The sequence below is a fragment of the Acomys minous genome, assembly GCF_964271855.1.
Source record: "Acomys minous genome assembly, chromosome: 19".
In the NCBI taxonomy this organism is placed as follows: Eukaryota; Metazoa; Chordata; class Mammalia; order Rodentia; family Muridae; genus Acomys; species Acomys minous.
Window position 1 is genome coordinate 31,389,328 of NC_140499.1, and position 19,297 is coordinate 31,408,624.

Consider the following 19,297-nt stretch of genomic DNA (forward strand, 5'->3'; position numbering starts at 1 on the left):
TTACCATGTACCTGTTAGTGTTTTCAATTAAAAATTTCTCACGGACTAAGGCTAGTCGTGCCGACCTCCCATATATTTTGATAATTCAAACGTATCTCGTGAGCAGCTCACGCCTATGGAAAAGGGAGACATCATGAACTGGCATCCTGCCTGAGGCTCTTTGGGGATTCACTGCTCCCACACAACTACGCCACGGGTAGTCTGGGAAGCGAGTTCAAGAGCTGGCTTGGCCAAGAGGCGCCGGGTTTGACAAAATCTATTTTAAGTAGCGTCTATGTGCAGGTGTCAGCCTCTCCCGGGGCTGTGGAAAAAGCCCGATCACATTGCACCTGTCTCCAGACCCCCGCAGCGAGGCGCGGCCGCGAGTCCAAGGAGGGCGAGGAGGGTAAAGGGCGGCCGGGAGCAGGTGGCCCTCCACTCCCCGCACGTGGCCAGCACGGCGAGGCTGAGGAGACGGAGCAGACTGGCAAGCAGCGTCCCTCCCCTCAGGACTCCTCCCCGTGCACCTGCTCACCTGTCGGTCCGATCCCAGCGCGTGGGGGGAGGGACGAGGGGTGAGGGATGCGGAGGAGGAGCGCCGGGAGAAAGAGGGGGTGCAGAGAGGGCTCCGCCCCCCCCCTCGGCTCCCCCCCAACCACAGACGCTGCGCGCAGGCGCAGTGGCCGCTACCGCAGGCAGGGGGCGGCAACATGGCGGAGTGAGCGGCGGCGTCGGGGCTTCACAACAACAGCGGCGCCGGTGGCAGCGGCGGGAGCTTTGGCCCCCGAAGGAGGGCGGAGGGCTGAGCGAGACCCGGCAGCATCCCCGCGGGGGGTCCCGGCCGGCAGCAGCGAGCTGAGGTCGGGGACCGGTGAGAAGAGCGCTGAAGCTATCCGTGAGGAGCTCCGAGAGGCAAGAGCTGAGGCGCACCGTGAGATCTGTAGGGGGACAGCTGCGGCAGCTCCTCCGTGAGGAGAACCGGCGAGGAGACCGGTGAAGCGACCCTTTGAGGCGATCATCCGCGCGGCGCACCGCTCGGCCGCCGGGCCCGGCGGAGGCGCGGACTGGAGCGGGCCCGGCGCCGCGGCGCTGGTGGATGCTGGGGCTGCGAGGCGCCGGCCGGGGGGCGGGGGCCGCGGCGGGGATAACGGAACCGGCGGAGGCGGCGCGGCGGCGCTGCGCGGCTCCTCAGCAGCGGGGCGGATGGCGAGCGACAAGCCGGGCCCGGGGCTCGAGCCGCAGCCCGCCGCGCTCCTGGCCGTCGGGGCCGGTGGCGGTGGAGGCGGCGGAGGAGCCATGGGGGAGCCGCGAGGGGCGGCCGGCTCCGGGGCTGGCCCGGTGGTGCTGCCCGCGGGGATGATCAACCCTTCGGTGCCCATCCGCAACATCCGTATGAAATTCGCCGTTCTGATCGGACTCATACAGGTCGGCGAGGTCAGCAACAGGGACATCGTGGAGACGGTGCTCAACCTGGTAAGCTGTCCCTCCCCATCCCCCGCCCCAGGCGTCCGCGCCCTGCCTCCCGGTGTCCCTCTGCCTCCCCGCCCGCCCGCCCGCGCGCCGCCACGGCCGCGCCACCTCCCTCCTGCCACCCGCGCGGTGCCCAACTCAACCAGGCACTTCCGACGACTGGTCGGTCATTCGGGCCTGGGCCGTGAGTGGGGGGTGAAGCGACCCTCAGGTCCTCTGGGGGCTCCTCCGGATCTCTTAATTGTCCATATTGTGGCTCCCAGAGGGTGACAGCTCGGCCACTGGAGCCGGAGCCCCCCCCCCCCGACCCCCACCCCAGTACTCCAGAAATGTGAGAAGCGCGCTTGTTCCAACTTGAGCAGCTGGGGTGCTGTGTTTTCCAGGGAGGACGAGAAATGATGCAGATTTTGCATCTGTCTTTAAATACATTGCGCGGCTGTGATGGAGAGTGTTGTGTCTTTATTCATCCCCACCCCCATCTCTAGGCAACCTTCCCCTCTTTGTAGTACAGCTCCAGTTATGCCGGGCCTCTTCTTACCTTTAGGGGTGTGGGGCACAGAAGGTGTTAAAATGTAGGGGGCACCTGATCATACAGGTTGGTTTCTATGGTTGCCTTCAGGAGCATGGCTTGTGGATAAAGGCCAGAAGAAAGGTTTCTAAGGCAGCCTAGATTTTTTTTTTTCTTCTTTCATGGTAAGAGAGTTACTGCAGAACTGTGTATGACTTAATGTTTTGCGCTATCTACAGAGAGCCTAAGCAGTGTTCAAGATGACAGGGCACGACGTAAGGAGAGGAAGATCCTAAACAGAGCATGGTTAAGACTAGTTCATGGGTTTTGCGCTTTGTAAGGGCATTTCCTTTGTTTTTGTTTTCGCTTTTCTGCAGCAAAGGTTTTTTTAAAAACAGTTTTCTCTGCAATATCTAGCCTCTGACATTGAGTAAGGCAGGGTTTTGGAAGGCAAGGTGTTAAATCAGGAGCAATCAGTTGACCATTGTACTGGTGTGAAGTCGCAGGGATATAAAGAAAAATGCTTGCTGGGGATTTTTATAACACTCATGCAGCCTGAATTTTCAGCGAGGCAATTATTTTTATTTGATGTATTGGAAAATTGAAAGAAAGCTGCAGCTATGGCAGTGGTACCCCGAGACACGGATTAGATAATGTCTGTGGTTTATGAGCCTTTGAAATTCACAGAAAAGTTGAAGCACCTTCTTTTCCTTTTTCCTAGTGTGTTAACTCAAGGATAGGCTGTCTGTCTTTACTTCTCTATATTTATTGCTGCTTGAATAGAAAATATCTTGCTCTACTTCTGTGCACCCTTCGAATAAGTCACCATAAAAGTCAGTGTAAGTTTGTGAGGTTGTCATCTCATAGGTGTAACAAGTTCTTTTCAAAACATTAATGGGAATATGTTTTTTTGTTGTTGTTGTTGTTTCTTTGTTTTCTATTTTACCTTGCTTCAAACAGGTCATTACTTTTATTGGTTCTTTTTCTTTTTAGAAGAAAAGATAGGCAATCTTAAGAAATTAATTAGCCCCTACTCAATTCATGTGTAAAGAACACACACATTTTAAGTTTTCCATTTTTCTGTAGCCAATAAGAGTTTGACCTTAGATGATGTGATGATGGCGATTTGTGTGCTTACCTAGTGCGCTATAGCCTGATAAGAGGCAGTAAGGCTCTCACACGCTGGAAACTGATTTGAATGTGGAACCAGTGAGCCTGCAGCAACAGCCATGCCTGCTGGATCAGCTTTTAACAGATGGGGTTCTTTAGATACACAGTAGACTAAAAAAGGAAGTGAAGTATTTCTCTTGTGCTAAAAAGAAATTTAACTCTTTAGTGCAATGAAATCTACCATGAAGGAAGCAAACATTTTTTTTTCTTTTTAGATACTTACTCTCAGCTTGTAGACTTGAAAATAGAGTGATACCAAGTCACTAATTCCCCAAATTGATTTTTGGAATCGAAATACTAGGTGTAAATTCTCTTTGCATGGATTTAAAAGGTGCAATTTATTTTTAGATGGGAACTTTTGGGACTAAAGAGTAGATGACAAAAGGAGCTATTTATTATTATGTTCCTGGCTGTATCATAGTTCCTGAATCAGCCATATGAAGTGTAGGTTTCAAATTGTAGGTTCAAAAATAGTCATAGTTAAAATTGTGGGATTTCAAGTCAATTCTTTGCCATTACAGTAATTATCAAAGCTTCATTTTTGTTTAAGAAGTAAAATGGCCAGTAAAATTCATTTAGAGTATGACTTCTTAGAAGTTGGAAGCCTTTAGTATCTGTAAACTGAATTTCTTTTACTTTCAGTCTTAGCTTAAAATGTGAAAGAACAGTGTAAGGTGGAAACAGTGAAATATCTCTTACATTAAAACTTTTGAGAGATTTGCAGTACCCTTGGCATAGTCACTTTTGAATATGTTTTTCCTATTCATTCATTCTTTCTGTATAATGAGAAAATATGAAAATACTAAGATTTGGTCCTCAGAATCTGTGCTATATTCACCTAATTTGAAGAAAAATGCAAATTAAAATTTAAGTATGTAGTAAAATATAGAACTTCACCATAACTCTGGTTAGAATTTTTCTGCTTTTTAACCAAAGGGAAAGGACCATTTCTTCTAATCCAGTGAGTTGAAGTGAAGAATCACAGTGTAATCAATAAAGTGAATGATGTCATTATAGGTGCTTATATTGTTTATCATAGTATTCAGATATAGGACAGAGCTATCAGAAAGATTGCTGAATTAGTTTCAAAATAAGGTTACAAAGAGAGTGTGTGGCCAGTAATCTGCCTTGTTGGCTCTACCAGTGACAGAAACTAGTTGTCAAGAAGCTTTGGCTTCAGGAGGGAGTTTTAAATGTGGCATCATAAGAGAGTTTATGTTGAAGAGCTTTTATAGTTAGCTTTCTCTTGTAAAGCATGCATACTTGGTCTGTTGTTTCCTTCATAGACATACTTGACATGTATTTATAAAAAGTATTTCCTTCAAGTAAATGCTATTCACATATCATGTCTTATCTTTGTTTATAACATGGAAATTTCTTTTTAACAAAGTTTTCAAAAGATAAAATAAAAAATTAATATTTAATGAAATAATTACAGTAGTGTTTTTAAATTTGCTTTAGGTAGTATAATTTTTATTATAATTGTAGAATTCAACTGTAGTCTTGTAGGTTTGTTTAATGAATTATTGAATTTGATTTTTTCATGAGTTTATAGATTATTTGTAATTAGTTACTATGTGATGTGTCATTGTGTATTTAGTTGTAGAAATGATATTTCTCTAACTTTTAAAAATGTAAGTGGTATAACTGTTTAGTGTATTAAAAGATGCAACTTAATGTATGAGGGCATTTAGACTATTAAATTCCTCTTGGTATGTAGATCATGGTAATTTTGTGAGAAGAGAAATTTTGTCTGTTTGTTTTGGTACTAAACAATGATCATAACTCTTTTTCCTTGAGAATATATTCATTTAAAAGTGATAATCAGAATAATTTCTGTTTTACAGATAGAGTTTCATAAACTAAATATAAATACACTGAATTTATTAAAACTATACAATTATTAATGAAAAAAGAGATCATGAATTTGAAGGGAAGTGGAGGGATATATTTGAACACTGGGGGGAGAAAAGGGGAAGGAGAAACATTGAAATTAAATTACAATCTCAAAAAATAAATGACAAAAATTCACAATTGTATCTTTGTTAGGCTCATGGAAGTGTTTAATTGTAATTAAACTACATTTTTTATACTAAAACAGTTTCTTGCATGTTAATACCTATTGGCATATCACCCCATCTTTAGTAGCTTATATAATGTTATTCAGTATGAAAAACTAAATGTATGAATAGTGTAAGTTTGGTTATCTCAAGGAGCTTAAGGATAAATGTATCACATAATAACACTAAAAATAGTCATTTACTGACACTAAAGCAGCAAATATTATGTAGGTTTTTGTGATTAAATTTTATCATTTTATATAAAAACTTTGTTTATAGATTATTTTTGGTAAAAGTTAGGTCATTGATTGAAAGTGTCCCAAGGTATTTTCCAAGCATAGTCTAACATAGTAGAGTTTACAGCTCAGCTCCCTTTTGTTTCCCAGGGTACTGGTATTACATTGATGCGCATGCGCGTTTGTTTACTTAGAATGTTGTGTATCCATTGCCATTTTTTACACATTATGCCTGTACTTCATAGACTCTATGCACTGTTGGCCTAACTCTTTCTTGCCACATACCAGTTACTCTCTGTATTACAACTATTTATGTGTGTTTTAGTTCTGAACTCCATAATGCCAGGCCATAATCTTTTTTAAAAAATATTTTTATTACTTTTTTTGAGGCCATAATCTTTTACATATTTATTTTTGTATTTCTGGTCCTTTGGTAGTCTGCATTTTGAATATGCAGAATACTTGTAGAAAACAGTAATAATTAGGACTAGCTCAAAAAGCTACAAACTGAGTTAGTATCCCATCTAACCTAAAAGACACCTTGTTGCAAACCACAAAACAGCCCCAGAAAATCAGTAGCATCTAGATTATAGTTAAAAAATATGTAAATAGAGTATTTTTCTTATTCTTAAAGCTAGAAGTATGTTGAATATGGATATATTAACTATGAGGCATTATTTCATGTATAAATATTATTTTTTAAATATAAGGAATTTTTGTTGTTGTTGTCTCACAGTGCATACCTGGTTAGCTTAGAACTTAGTATGTAGACCAGGCTGGTCTATAGTTCTCCTGAGTATTGCCATAAGTAATTGCTTTTAACTGACATCGTAGGAATAGTTAAGAATATGGTGAAATGTTTTCGTGTTATTTTTATTTTCCTCTTACTAAGAGAGAAAATACATAGTCGTTAAAGAATATGAACAGAAACATTAACAAGACTTTGTCTTCACTTATGCTTCATTTTAGTGGCATCTCAGTTTTTCTCTAGTGGATCATTCACTGACGCGCACCCGTACGTATTCCAAGGTGTCGTGTTGAGTAGGGTAGATAATAGGCAGGGCTGGCTAAAACACATGATTGGTTTAGGTTGAATTATCCAAGGGTAGTCACATAGTTGGTGCTAGGTCAAGATACTGAACAGATAGAGTCTTCAGGAGATGGCTGTAGTGTCTGCCTTCAAATTTTGCCAGGTGTGAATCCAAGAGAGCTAAATGTCTCCTTGATTTGGTATTAGTGCCTCTCTGCTTGTCACGATTGTCTGTTGTCTTAGTTAGCTTTAATTGTTAGCTTGACACAGTCTAGAGTCATCTTGAAAGGAAAACCTTGAACAAAGAATTACCTAGATCAAGTTGGTGTGTGGGGCATAGCTCTGGGTGGTTGCTCTTTGTTCATTGATATAAGAGGCCCCGTCCACTGTTGGTGCCACCATCTCTTGGACAGAAGGTCCAGGTCAGCTAAGCATGAGCCTTGAAAACAAGTGAGGAAGTAACATTCCAGGAGATAGAGGCATACAGACGCATGTGAGTTTGAGGCCAGCCTGGTCTACAGAGTAAGTTCAAGGACAGCCAGGGCTACACAATGAAAGCTCTTCTCGGAACCAAACAAAAATTCCCTCATGGTCTTTTGCTTCAAGATTCTGCTTCAGTTTCTTCTCTGACTGACCTCAAGGATGAACTGCAACCTGTAAAATGAAACAATCCTTTCCTCCCCTATGTTGTTTTTAGTCTTCGTGATTAGTAGCAGCAAAATGACACTAGAGCATCTTTCGTGCTCTTTTAAAATATGTTTTCATTGCTACTAATTTTGAATAAATTAAAGTTGGGTTTTTGTCACTTGTTAATGGGAAGAATTCCCCTGCTAGTCCAGAACTAATATTTGAAATGAGGCCTTGTAAGATACAGTTTTCAAACTGAAGTGGAGTGTTGCACAGTGAGGGCTTTGGCTTCTTTTGCAACTTTTTTCAATGATTAGAAAGCAGCTGCTTACTTGTCACTGTGTACTCTGCCCATGCAGTTCTTTAGGCTGGAATTCAGGTTTGGGAGAGTCTTTTTCCATATCCTGGGACACCTTATAGTGTCTTATCCTAGAACAGCTTGCTTTGGCCTAAGCTTGCATGCTTGAAAGCAAAGAAAAGAAAATGTAGTCTTCTCAAGAAAGAGAAGTCTTCTGCAGTAGCTGCCATCCAAGATGGAAGAGCATCAAAATACCAAGGACTTTGTAGGTTAAAAAGCCATTATTTTTTGCCTTAGGCTAAATTAATAAGAAGAAATGCAGAGGTGTAAATGAAAACGTTCCACTTTACGCTCCATCTAAGTACCTCCCAGCTTCCAGACACAAGTCACAGTGAATACAGTTTAAAGAGCTCTAAAGAGGATGCAGCCAGAGTGGCAGAAGAGCTGTGCCCCTCAGCTTTAGTGTTTGTTTATTGCGCTTTAGGGAGGATACCAAGATGAGCATTAAGGCAAGATCTATTTCTGTAAAACTAAAACTTTAAAAAGCTGAACTTAAATTAGCACACTCTATCTCAGCAAGATCTATTGTTTTGGTTATAAATTCAAGCTCTTGACTGAAGGACATGACTGAAAATTCAGTAAGGTTTTAGGGAAAGTGTACTCCCAGAAAATACTCAGCCTGTTCAAAAAGCCCTTGTTCTTCTTTCTTTTTGCCAGTCATCTCTTTATTATTCATATTTCTGTTAGAACACATCTGCACATAAAAGCAAACTTTAATGTCATAGTAGTAGTTGAAATTGTATCTGGTGAAACAGTAGACGTCAGTCTGGCATGACTGATGGAGCAGAGATAATTGGCCATTCATACAGGAAGGAGCAATTGAAGAAAATATTCTGTCTTTAATTCTTTTAATTTAAATATAATATTCAGAAGCTGAATGGGTTATATTCTAATGATTATACTTTTTTCCCTTTTATTGAAAATAGATTATTTTCTCACAGACTATATCCTGATTATGGTTTTTCCTCCCTTTACTCCTCCCAGCTCTTCCTCCTCTCCCCTCCCATCCACTCCTTTTCTGTCTCTCTTAGAAAACAAACAGACTCCTAAGTGATAACAATAAAATGAAATATAATAAGAGAAAACAAAAACTAACACATTAGAATTGGGCAAAACAAACAGAAGACGATGATACCAAAGGAAGGCACAGGCAACAGAGTCCCGGTCATTCCTATACTCAGGAATTCCACAAAACCCCCCACTAAACTGGAAGCCACAAATATATACTCAAAGAACCTGGTGTAGATGCCTGCAGGCCTTGTGCATGCTGCCTCAGTCTCTGTGAGTACATATATGCTGTAATCATGTTGATTTGGAGGGCCTTGTTTCCTAGGTACTCTCTGTTCCTTCTGATTCTCACACTCTTCCTCTTCTCTTCAGGGTTCCCAGAACCCTGAGGGGAGGGATTTGAAGATGTTCCTTTTAGGGTGGAATGTTCCAAGATCTCGCACTCTCTGAATATTGTCTGGCTGTCAGTCTCTGTATTTGTTCCCATCTGCTGCTGGAGGAAGCTCTGATAATAGCTGAGCAAGGTACTGCTCTATGAGTATAGCAGAGTTATTTTATTCTTTGTTTCTTTGTTTCTTTGCTTCTGTCTCCTCCCTGCCTGCCTCCCTCCTTCCATCCCTCTCTCTTTCCTTCCTTTCTTTCTAAAACATTATTTGGTTTCCCCCTAGCAGTGTCAGGTATGGGCTCCATCTTTGGAGTGGGCCTTAAGTTAATTCAGATTGGTCAGTTACTCCCACAGGCTTTGTAGCACCATTGCCCCAGCATATCTTGCAAGCATTGTCTAAGGGTCTGTGGCTGGGTTGATGTTCTCGTTTGGTAGCATGCAGAGTACCTTCCTGTACCAAAGACACTAGCACATAAGGTGAAGGCTCTATGTAGGCACCAGCCCCGTTTCTCCATGTTCAGTGAGTTGTGTAGGTGTTTGTTGTCTTCAGCAATGGGGACTTGGTGTCAGTTTGTGGAGAGCAACCTATAGTCTTGACAACAGCCTGCAGTTTTAGGGACCTCTTTGGACCCCTTTGACCTACAGCTCAATTGATGTAACCCAGTCCCTGTACTGGAAGCTTCATTTGGTAACAAGAGATGGCCAGTTGGGGCTTTATCTCCTCCATCATAGAACAGTATCATTTAGATTGCATAACACACAGATACAAACAGACCCAGAGACATGCAGACACAGACACAGACACACACACACACACACACACACACACACACACACACACAGAGAGAGAGAGAGAGAGAGAGAGAGAGAGAGAGAGAGAGAGAGAGAGAGAGAGAGAGAGAGCGCTTCTACTGTATTTGGTTTCTATATTACTCCTCATATGACGCTAAATTTTAACTTTCTCTTCCTGAATTTTCTTCCTTGTCCTCCTCCTTCCTCTCCCTCCCCACTTGATCCTCTCATTCTAGCTGCCCCCATCCATTTATAAATGTCTGTTCCCCTTTCCTATTAAGATATATCTGTTCATCCCAGTTCCTTACTCGGTACCTAAACTCTGTGGTCCTGTGGATTGTGGTTTGATTGTCATGGACTTAATAGCTAATGTCCACATATAAGCTAATACCGTATTTCTCTTTTGTGATCTGGTATACCTAACTTGTGATGATCTTTCTTCCAGTTCCATTCTTTTACCCGAACATTTCATGATTTCATTTTTTTTGGTAACAGTTAAGCAATACTCCACTGGGTAAATGCACTACATTTTCTTTACTCATTCTTCTGTTGAGGGACATGTAGATTGTTTCCAAATTCTGGCAAATTGGAGAAGCAATGATAGTGATTGAATAAGTGTCTCTGTGGTAGGGGGAAGCATCCTCTGGGTATATGCCCAGGAATGATATAGCTAAATCTTAAGGTATATTGATTCCCATTTTCCTGAGGAACCATCACACTGATTTCCACAGTGACTGCATGAGCTTGCACTCCCACCAGCAGTGGAGGAGTGTTCCCCTTATTCCACATCCTTGCCGGCATCAACTATCACTTAGCCATTCTGACAATGTAAGATGAAATCTCAAAGCAGTTTTGATTTGCATTTCCCTAATGGCTAAGAATGTTTAACAGTGTTTTTCAGCCACTTGTGTTTCCTCTATTGGGAACTCTGGTTGGATCTGTAACCCATTTTTGAATTGGGTTATTTGCTTTTTTCGTATCTAGATTTTTGAGTTCTTTATATATTTTAGATATTAGCCCTCTATTGAATGTGGAGTTGGTACAAATCTTCTCCCATTCTGTAGGCTGCAGCTTTGTCTGAATGACAGTGTCCTTTGCAGTGCAGAAACTTTTCAGTTTCATGATTTCCCATTTATTAATTGTTAATCTTAATGCCTGTGCTAATGATGTTCTCTTCAGAAAGTCTTCCTGTGCCAAACAGTTCAAGGCCATTCTTCACTTTCTTCTTCTATCAGGTTCAGTGTATCTGGATTTATGATGAGGTCTTTGATCCATTTGGAGTTGAGAGTTTTGTGTAGGGTGATAAGTATGGAACTGTTCACATTCTTCTCTATGTGGCTGTCCGATTTGATAATCATCATTTGTTGATGATGTTCTCTTTTTCCAGTGTGTATTTCTGGCCTCTTTATAAAAATCAGGTGTCCCCCAGCAAGTAAATTTATGTTGGGGTCTTTAATTCTATTTAACTGACCAATGTGTCTGTTTTTGTGCCAGTACTAACTCCTCCTCCTCCTCTTTTTCCTCCTCTTCCCCCTCCTCCTCCTCCTCCATCATCATCATCATTACTGTAGCTTTAAGTACAGCTTGAAGTCAGGCATGGTGATACCTCTGGCAGTTCTTTTATAATTCACAATTATTTTAACTGTCCAAAGTTTTCTTTAGGCAGTTCTTCTAAGCCTCTGAGACATCTCAAAGAGGAAGTGGGCTGCCTAAGAAGTAGACCTGGTAGATTAAAAACATTCTAGGGAAGATACTGGAAAAGTTAAGTTTTCTAAGGGAATTAATAGACGCTTCTAAAATTAGTTGGCTAAAGAATTCCATTTGCCACCACATGGAATTACAGCTGTTCTGATCATGGATACACTTAAAATTAGGAACCGTGATTTTCTTTACAGTCTGTTTGGTTAAGTGACAGTAATCATGGTGTGTGTGTGTGTGTGTGTGTGTGTGTGTGTGTGTGTGTGTGTGTTTAAATTATTACATATTAGTTATATGGGGGATATTTGAATGTAGCTGGATATTGTCAGCTTACAAAGTTATGACTGAGAAGGATGTATGATTTGAGGAGACCAAGAATATTCGTGTAATACTGAAATTAGACTGAATTCAGTAACTTGGTATTATCTTTTTTAAAATTTATTTTTCCCTTGATGGTGGGTAAAGGTGGTAAATATGTTTTCTGTTTCAGATAAAGACAGTAAAATTGTTGGTATTTAAAAAGTGTGTCTATATGTGACTGATATGACCCAAGTGTTACAGATTTCTTTGGGCTTTGGCTGTTCAGAATTTGGTCTTTTCGCTGTTAACAGCAAAACAATACTCTGATACTCTTCAAGGAATTATATTTTCTCATTTTTTATAATTTGTAGTTTCCTTGGACAATATACAAAAACTAACAAATGGTTCCCCAGCAACAGATACTGTCTATAAACTGTAGCTTACTTTTTAGGCAGTTTGATAACTTACTTTATTCTGTTGTAGAAATTTTCAGTGGGGGTGTTAAAATGTAAATGTAGAGCTGACTGGTAGTCCAATATGGTGAAAGGTGGAATCCTCTTGGTAATGGAGGTAGCACCACGGTACTTGAACTAAGAGGTGGGTCACAGTGGGTATCTTTGGAACACCTCAAGTCAGTTGGTTGTATGTTCAGATGCTTCAGCTCATTAAACTAACTCATTTCCTATTTTGCTTGTGCTTTTTTGAGTCCTGTTTCTAATGCTTTCATGTTAAAGACTCTTTAATACTTTAAATTATAAATTGAAAAAAATTATTTAGGGCACTAAGTATTACAGGATAAATAATAGAGGTATGGGCTTATCAAAGAGCTTGGTATATTGCAAAAAGGAGAAATAAATTGTTAATTACTATCAGCATTCACTCTCTTCCCCCCACTTTATATCCCGATCTTAGTCCCCTCCCTTGTCTTCTCTTGGTCCTACCCTCCCACCCTCTTCCCCCCATCCCTGTCCCCTAGTCCTCAGAAAGGGGGAGCTCTCCTCCCTTACCAAGGGATCCCAGGCTATCAAGTCTCTTCAGGATTGCCTGCATCCTTTTCCTCTGTGGCCTGGCAAGGTCGCCTCACCCAGGGAAAGTGATTGAAGTGCAGGCAACAGAGTTCATGTTGGAGTCGGCCTCTGGTCCCCCTTACTAGATGACCTACATGGAGACGGAGTTTCCTATCGGCTACCTCTGAGCAGGGAGCCTGAGTGTCTCCATGCCTGGTTCTTGGTAGGTGCCTCAGTTTCCACAGGCCCCCTTGGTCCAGATTTGTTGGCTCTGTTGGTCTTCTTGTGGAGCTTCTCTCCCCTTTTGGTCCTTCTATTCCACCACTTTTCCAAAAGACTCCCTGCACTCTGCCCAAAGATTGGCCTTAAACCTCAGCATCTGCTTCGATCCCCTGCTGGGTGGAGTTTTTCAGAGGACAACTATGGAGGGCTCCTGTCCTGTTCCCTCTCTTCTTCAACCGCTTCCAGCGTCTGTTCTATTTGTCCTTCTGACTGAGAATTAAGCATCCTCCCTAGGGTCCTCCTTGCTACTTAGCTTCTTTAGGTCTGTGGATTGTAGTATGGTTATCCTGTATTGCCTGGCTAATATTCACTTATAAGTAAGTATGTATCATGCATATCTTTCTGGGTCTGGGTTAGAACTATCTTTTCCAGATTGATCCATTTGCCTGAAATTTTCATGATGTCCTTGTTTTAATAGCTAAATAGTATTCTGTTGTGTAGATATACAACAGTTTCTTTATCCATTCTTCTGTTGGGGGACATCTGGGTTGTTTCCAGTTTCTGGCTATTACTAATAAAGCCTCTATGAGCACAGTTGAGCAAATGTTGTATAATGGAACATCTTTTTGGTACATGTCCCAGAGTGGTATAGCTGGGTCTTTAACACTATTCCCTATTTTCTGAGAAAGTGCTAGATTGATTTCAAAGGGGTTGTACAAGTTTGCACTCCTACCAGCAATGGAGGAGTGTTCCCCTTTCTCCACATCCTCACCAGTATGAGCTTTTGATCTTAGCCATTCTATAAAAACTGCATAGAAATAGACTGGTTGATCAATGGAATTGAATTGAAGATCCAGAAATTAAACCCACACATCTATGGACACTTGATATTTGACAAAGGAGCCAAAACCATACAATGGAAAAAAGACATCCATTTCAAACAGATAGTGTTCGTCTAACTGTATGTTTACATGCAGAAAAATGCAAATAAATATCTATTTTCCACCCTGCACTAAAGTCCAAGTTTTTCTTTTACTTATTTTTGATGTAAGCTGGCCTAGAGTTTACCATGTGGCAGGTTGACCTTGAAGTTTTGATCTATCTGCTTGCACCTTCTTTGTGTTGGGATTACAGGTGTACTTCAGCACGCCTGTTTATGTGGTGCTGGGAACTGAAACAAAGGTCTTCTCCATGCTGAGCAAACACTGTACCAACTGAACTAAATCCCTAGCTTCCTTAGCTTAGAAAAAATTTCCCTTGAGCAAGTTAGAGAGCAATTGTAGTTCAGTTCTATATATAAAATAATTAACAACAATCTAACTGTTCAGTAATAGGAAAAAGTTAAATAATTTTACAGCCATGTTATATTTATTATACAGTTCGCAGTCATTATAAACTTTCTGTTCTTTTTTAATGTTATGTTCTTATAAAATGGGTTGTCTACCTGATTATATTGTTGTGTTTATTAAATGAAATTATTACATGCAAAAAGCTTAGGGCATAGATAACTGTATTTACTACTTATTGTTTTCCATATTCTTACTCTGAAAAAAGAGTAACTTAACTAAAACAGACTCAAAATACCTGGGTCTGGGAGCCTATCAGGAAGCCCTCAGGTACCCGTCTCTCATGTCCTCCTGAATCCTGCACTCATTTCAAATGGTGCCTGTGGTACTCTCCCTCCCTCCTTACCTCCTTCTCCTTCTCTTTCTAATATTCTATTTTGAGGAGGGTAGAAAATAGGAAAGGAACAGGCATGAAGTAGCACATGTGTTTTGATCTGGAACCTGCTGCATCTATTCCTTCCTCACATGGTTGAGTCTTAGATGGAGACACAGCAGGGCATGAATGATGATCCCAGGCAAATGATGCCTCCTTCTGGAAGTTTTGGGAGATTACTTGGGTAACAAGCCTAAGGGACAAGTTAGAGGGTTAAATAAATACCATTTTATGGTCACTTAGTTTTAGAAAATAATTTAAATGAATATCTTGACTGACAGTTTACAGTATATTTGTGAAATTGAATTACATAGTCTAATCTATAGAATATGGTTTCTTTTGTAGATTCTATCCTTTACAGTCAGAAAATAAGACTACAAAAATGGGAAGCAGTTAGACAAGATTATTTAGATAATAGCTTTGCTAGATTTAAATCCTTACATACTAAAGTAAGGGTTCTTCTTCCTTACTAAATAAAATATGCCATCTAGAGATTGTCCCCAAAGCACCACTGTGTGATGTGATGACACTGAATGGGAATGCTTCCCCTTGGTGACTCAAGACACTCTAAAAGAGAAATAAAAATGTGCACAGGACAATTGCATAGGTTGATATAAAAAAGTTACTTAGCAAAAACTAAGTTGTGAGCTATTTCTGAGTTTGAAGATGATGTATTCTAAGTGACTTTAATGGTTTACTTTTTTACTAGGCAAGCGGGATCTTTTGGGTAGTATTTAGAACTAGAATTAGGGGAACAGATTAATGCCTTCCAGAGAAAAAGTCGACGTGTGCCGTTCTTGTTGGCTATTAGAAGCAGCATAAGAACCATCACGTATATGTGCTTGAATGTGTGAATGAAGTACATATTGTAACTTCTAATTATTGTTATTTCCCTTAGTTTGTTAATAGAGAGCAAACATTGATGCAAATGTTTAATGGTACTATAAATTTAGATGTGTCTCCTTATAACACATTGTTGTTGTGTTAATTGTTGAGGGAAATTACTTCTGTTTAAAGTTGATGTATATACATTTCTACTGTAATGCCAAGCTTTTCAAATTTGGGTGAGGAACTGGCATTTATAGGTTGGACTTGCTTTCACATTTTTGTTCTTAATACCTTCTCCCAACTCTTGGAGTAAATTGGGATATTGTCACATACAGAGTCTGGCTGAGGTTGGGGGAGGGTTGTCTAAGGTTGCAGAATTGCTGAGCTTCAGGGATGACTCAAAGATTTCAAAACTAGATCTTGCATCTCCAAGTTTGCTGTTGCTTAAAATATATAACTTCTGTGGTCGTGGTGATGATATTGGTTGTGTACTAGCAGCATTTATTCAAAATTGGTTGTGTACTAGCAGCATTTATTCAATCTTTGTATCTCAACTGAATCATCTTCACCTGAGATATAAAGGCATCAAAAAAAAATCTTTGTCTTTCCAAGTTAAACAAAGTCTCTTGTGTTCTCTTATTGGGACATAGGTTTTTTTTTCATAATTGTAGAATTTGCTATTTTTTAAACAATATGACTTAATGTAACAATATCTCCTGTTTTTAAGAGTCATACTGTGTTGCATATTACCTGTGAAATTATCGCTATTTTTCAGCTCTCGTATTACTTTTTTTGTGTAAAAACTTCCTGTTCATGTTGTAAGACTAAGCTATTAATTATTAGTTATTTAAGCAAAACCTTCTCTCTTATCCCCCTAAAACCTGCTCTTCCCTTACTGCCCTCTCCTTTATTTTGTTTATATCTCAGATTCAACACTTGCACATTCTAATTATTTGTTTATTAGTTGAACTATCTAGAGAATTAGAATCTCGTGAGGATCAAAGTACTATCACCTTGCTATTTTGAATACTTAATACAGGATCTGGCATTTTGTGGTACATAGTGACCCCTCCATTTTTTGTTCCTGAGTATTTTTCACCTTTAATATAATGCATGAAGTTGGCTTATTTTGGTCATGTTGTACTTGTGACTGAATATTTACTTTGTTCTACCTGCTGATTTTTTTTATTTCTTTATTGGCTATTTGCTTTAGCATTTCTGTTTTACAAGTAGAAGGATGCTGGTGACATATAGGCTTATATGTACATGGTTCATGTTTTAAAGAAAGCTATCTGAGCATTTAAGATGGGTAAGGAGCCACATGTGGTGAATAGTCTGACTGTTCTGTTACTTGATCCAATGAGAATATTGGTCCATACACTAAGTCTTTCACAGACTAGGAATTAACCAGTTCCTTGATCTTACTCAGTCCAGCATTCTTTTCCATTTGTCTGGATGACTGTAGTGCCATTTATTTTAGTATATTTGTGCCTCTGGTTTATAATGTTCAAGTAGAAGCAAGCTTTTTAAATCAAATCTGATCAAAGTACTAAAAATGATAGTTAAATAATTTACCGAATAATCAAACTAGCGCTCTAGTGTTACAGTTAAGATGTTCATTGCTATATAAAAACAATTTTGTAATCTTTGCCTTCAGATAACTCAAAGTTCAGCAGAGGTAATAGAGAGACAAAAAGATAAATTACAACAATAAAAAGTAAAATTGAAGAGATATAAAGGAAGTGCTGTGAAGACTTAATTTTATTTGGAGAAGTCTTGACTGGGTGGGTGATTTGTGAATTGTTTCTTGAGCCAATAACTGCTCTCCAGAAGTAAAAGATCAAGAATAGACCAGCTCTCCAGACAAACAGGAAGCTTGCACATGGGCCCCTAATGCTAAGTACAGTTTGGTTTTTCTTGACAAAATCATATTTCTTCATTCTAATATTGTTTATCAGCTTTTATTTTATTTTATTTTTTCTCTTGGTCTTGCCAAGCTTGCTCACAAGAGGTGGCAAAATTTCTTAGGGCCCAGTTTATTCTAATATTTTCGTGTTTATTTCTGTTGGCTGTTCCTGACATACAAACTCAAACCAGTAGGAGCTTTCATGTATGCTCACAAAAAGATTTACTGCAAAAAAAAAAATCAGTTCACATAATCTCACATTATGAGATGCAGTCATAAACTACATATTTGGTGAACTTGAAATTAGAAGAGCTATGACATAACTTGTTTAAGTTTAAAGAATTGATAACTAAGCTGATGGTGATAATTCTACCCAAAGAATGGAGAAGAGGTGCTTATAGGACTCCTTATTGTTGGCACTATTTTTTACTATTAATTTAGGTCACCATATGCCTCTACTTCCCTTCCGATCCCCACCCTAGGTAGGAGAGAAAGAAGGTTAGAAAGAGGAGTTGGCAGATTTCTCTTCTGGCTGATTAGGGTCTTAGGGTTCTTTGGGGCAATACCAATATCAGTCTTAAAGGTATTGAGCAGTCCAGTGAACCAGCAGCTTTCTTCCTCCAACAACTGTCTCCTTCTTCTCTCTGGGCTCTGGTATTTATATCCTCTCCGAGTCCTCAGAATTCTACCAACTGCAGCTGGAAAATACCACACCCCTCTCTGAGCTGCACAAGGTAATTATCAGCTATGGACAAACTAAAAGCAGCTCTATATCCTGTCCCTGGGATTAAAGCAAGAACCTGTTTATATAACAACCCAGTTTTTGAGGATACCAAAACTTCCACTACACCTTATCCTAGCTCAAATACTTAGGAGTTGACTAGTGAGAGGGCCAGTTGTGTGTGTGTGTGTGTGTGTGTGTGTGTGTGTGCGCTATTTTTAGGCTTTTAGTTGACCCATTAGTTACTCTTATTGGGGGAGGTCAGTTTGCTTTGCTCAGTCTATTTGTTCATATGCTAATCACATCTCAAAGCACATTTACAGACATACTAACTATCTGGGCATTCCGCGGTTAATCTAGTTGACATAAATAAATCCTTATAGGGGACTCATGCTTTTTCTATCCACTCTTTCCTCTTTTTTTCTCTTTTTGCATTGGCTGTTGAAAGGTTTATTTTGTTATACTATTTCAGAATAATTACATACTCTTTTACTTAACAAGCATTCAATAAATACTGGATAAATGACATATAGAATAAAGGTATGATAATATAGAAAAATAATGACTATAATTTTGAGTATGTCATATTCCTGAAAAGATTAAAATGAATAGAAAACTTAGCATATTTTATGTCCCCCAGTCCTTGGCAGCCACATTCCGCTTTCTCTCTAGGTGAATTTGACTATGTCATATAAGAGGAAAGACATAATGTTTGTTATTTAGTGTCTGCCTTATTTCCTTTATAATAATGTCTCTAGTGAGTCAGAGGTGCTGATCCCATCCAGTGTCTATTAGCAATACAAATGAGACACTGTCTATATTTGTATATGTTGTGTCTGATACATCTGTTCAGTGTTCTAATAGAGACAGAAATGGGCAGGTCAGTAAGAAAAGTAACTTCTTTCACTAATTTCTATCTTTTTTAAATTTCATAAATATTATGTGCAATAGATACATGGGCCATAGTCATGTTTATTTAAAATTATTAAAATTATAGATGTTTTTAATTGTATTATTTTGGAACTTCTCCATACAACCATTCGCAGCCCTAACCTCTGTATTCACAGTATTTCTTTGTCTCTCTATTTTACAAAGCTTAAAATAATTAGAGTGGCAAGGTAGTCCCGAAGGGTGGGGGAGGTGAAGACTGAACAAGAAAGCCATAATTCTCCTGAGTAGGCACAGAAGGAAGACCAGTAACAGTCTCATATTAATTATTTTTATCTTGTTACCTAAAAAAACTATAGAGGTAACAACAGTTAATTTCTCATAG

The 19,297-nt window shown here is 39.8% G+C and overlaps 1 protein-coding gene across 3 annotated transcripts in view; it reads left to right on the top strand.

Moving 5' to 3' along the window:
* Window positions 1-1,074: 1,074 nt before the first annotated feature.
* The window catches only part of NBEA (neurobeachin), a 545,308-nt gene continuing 527,085 nt past the window's right edge, over window positions 1,075-19,297 (top strand). For 2 of the 3 annotated variants that reach the window (XM_084768707.1, XM_084768708.1), the window contains exon 1: window positions 1,075-1,452. In XM_084768707.1, coding sequence (XP_084624833.1) covers window positions 1,183-1,452 — 270 coding nt within the window. In that variant the 5' untranslated portion in view covers window positions 1,075-1,182. The remainder of the gene's footprint in view (window positions 1,453-19,297) is intronic. The other variant, XM_084768709.1, reaches the window with a different exon arrangement.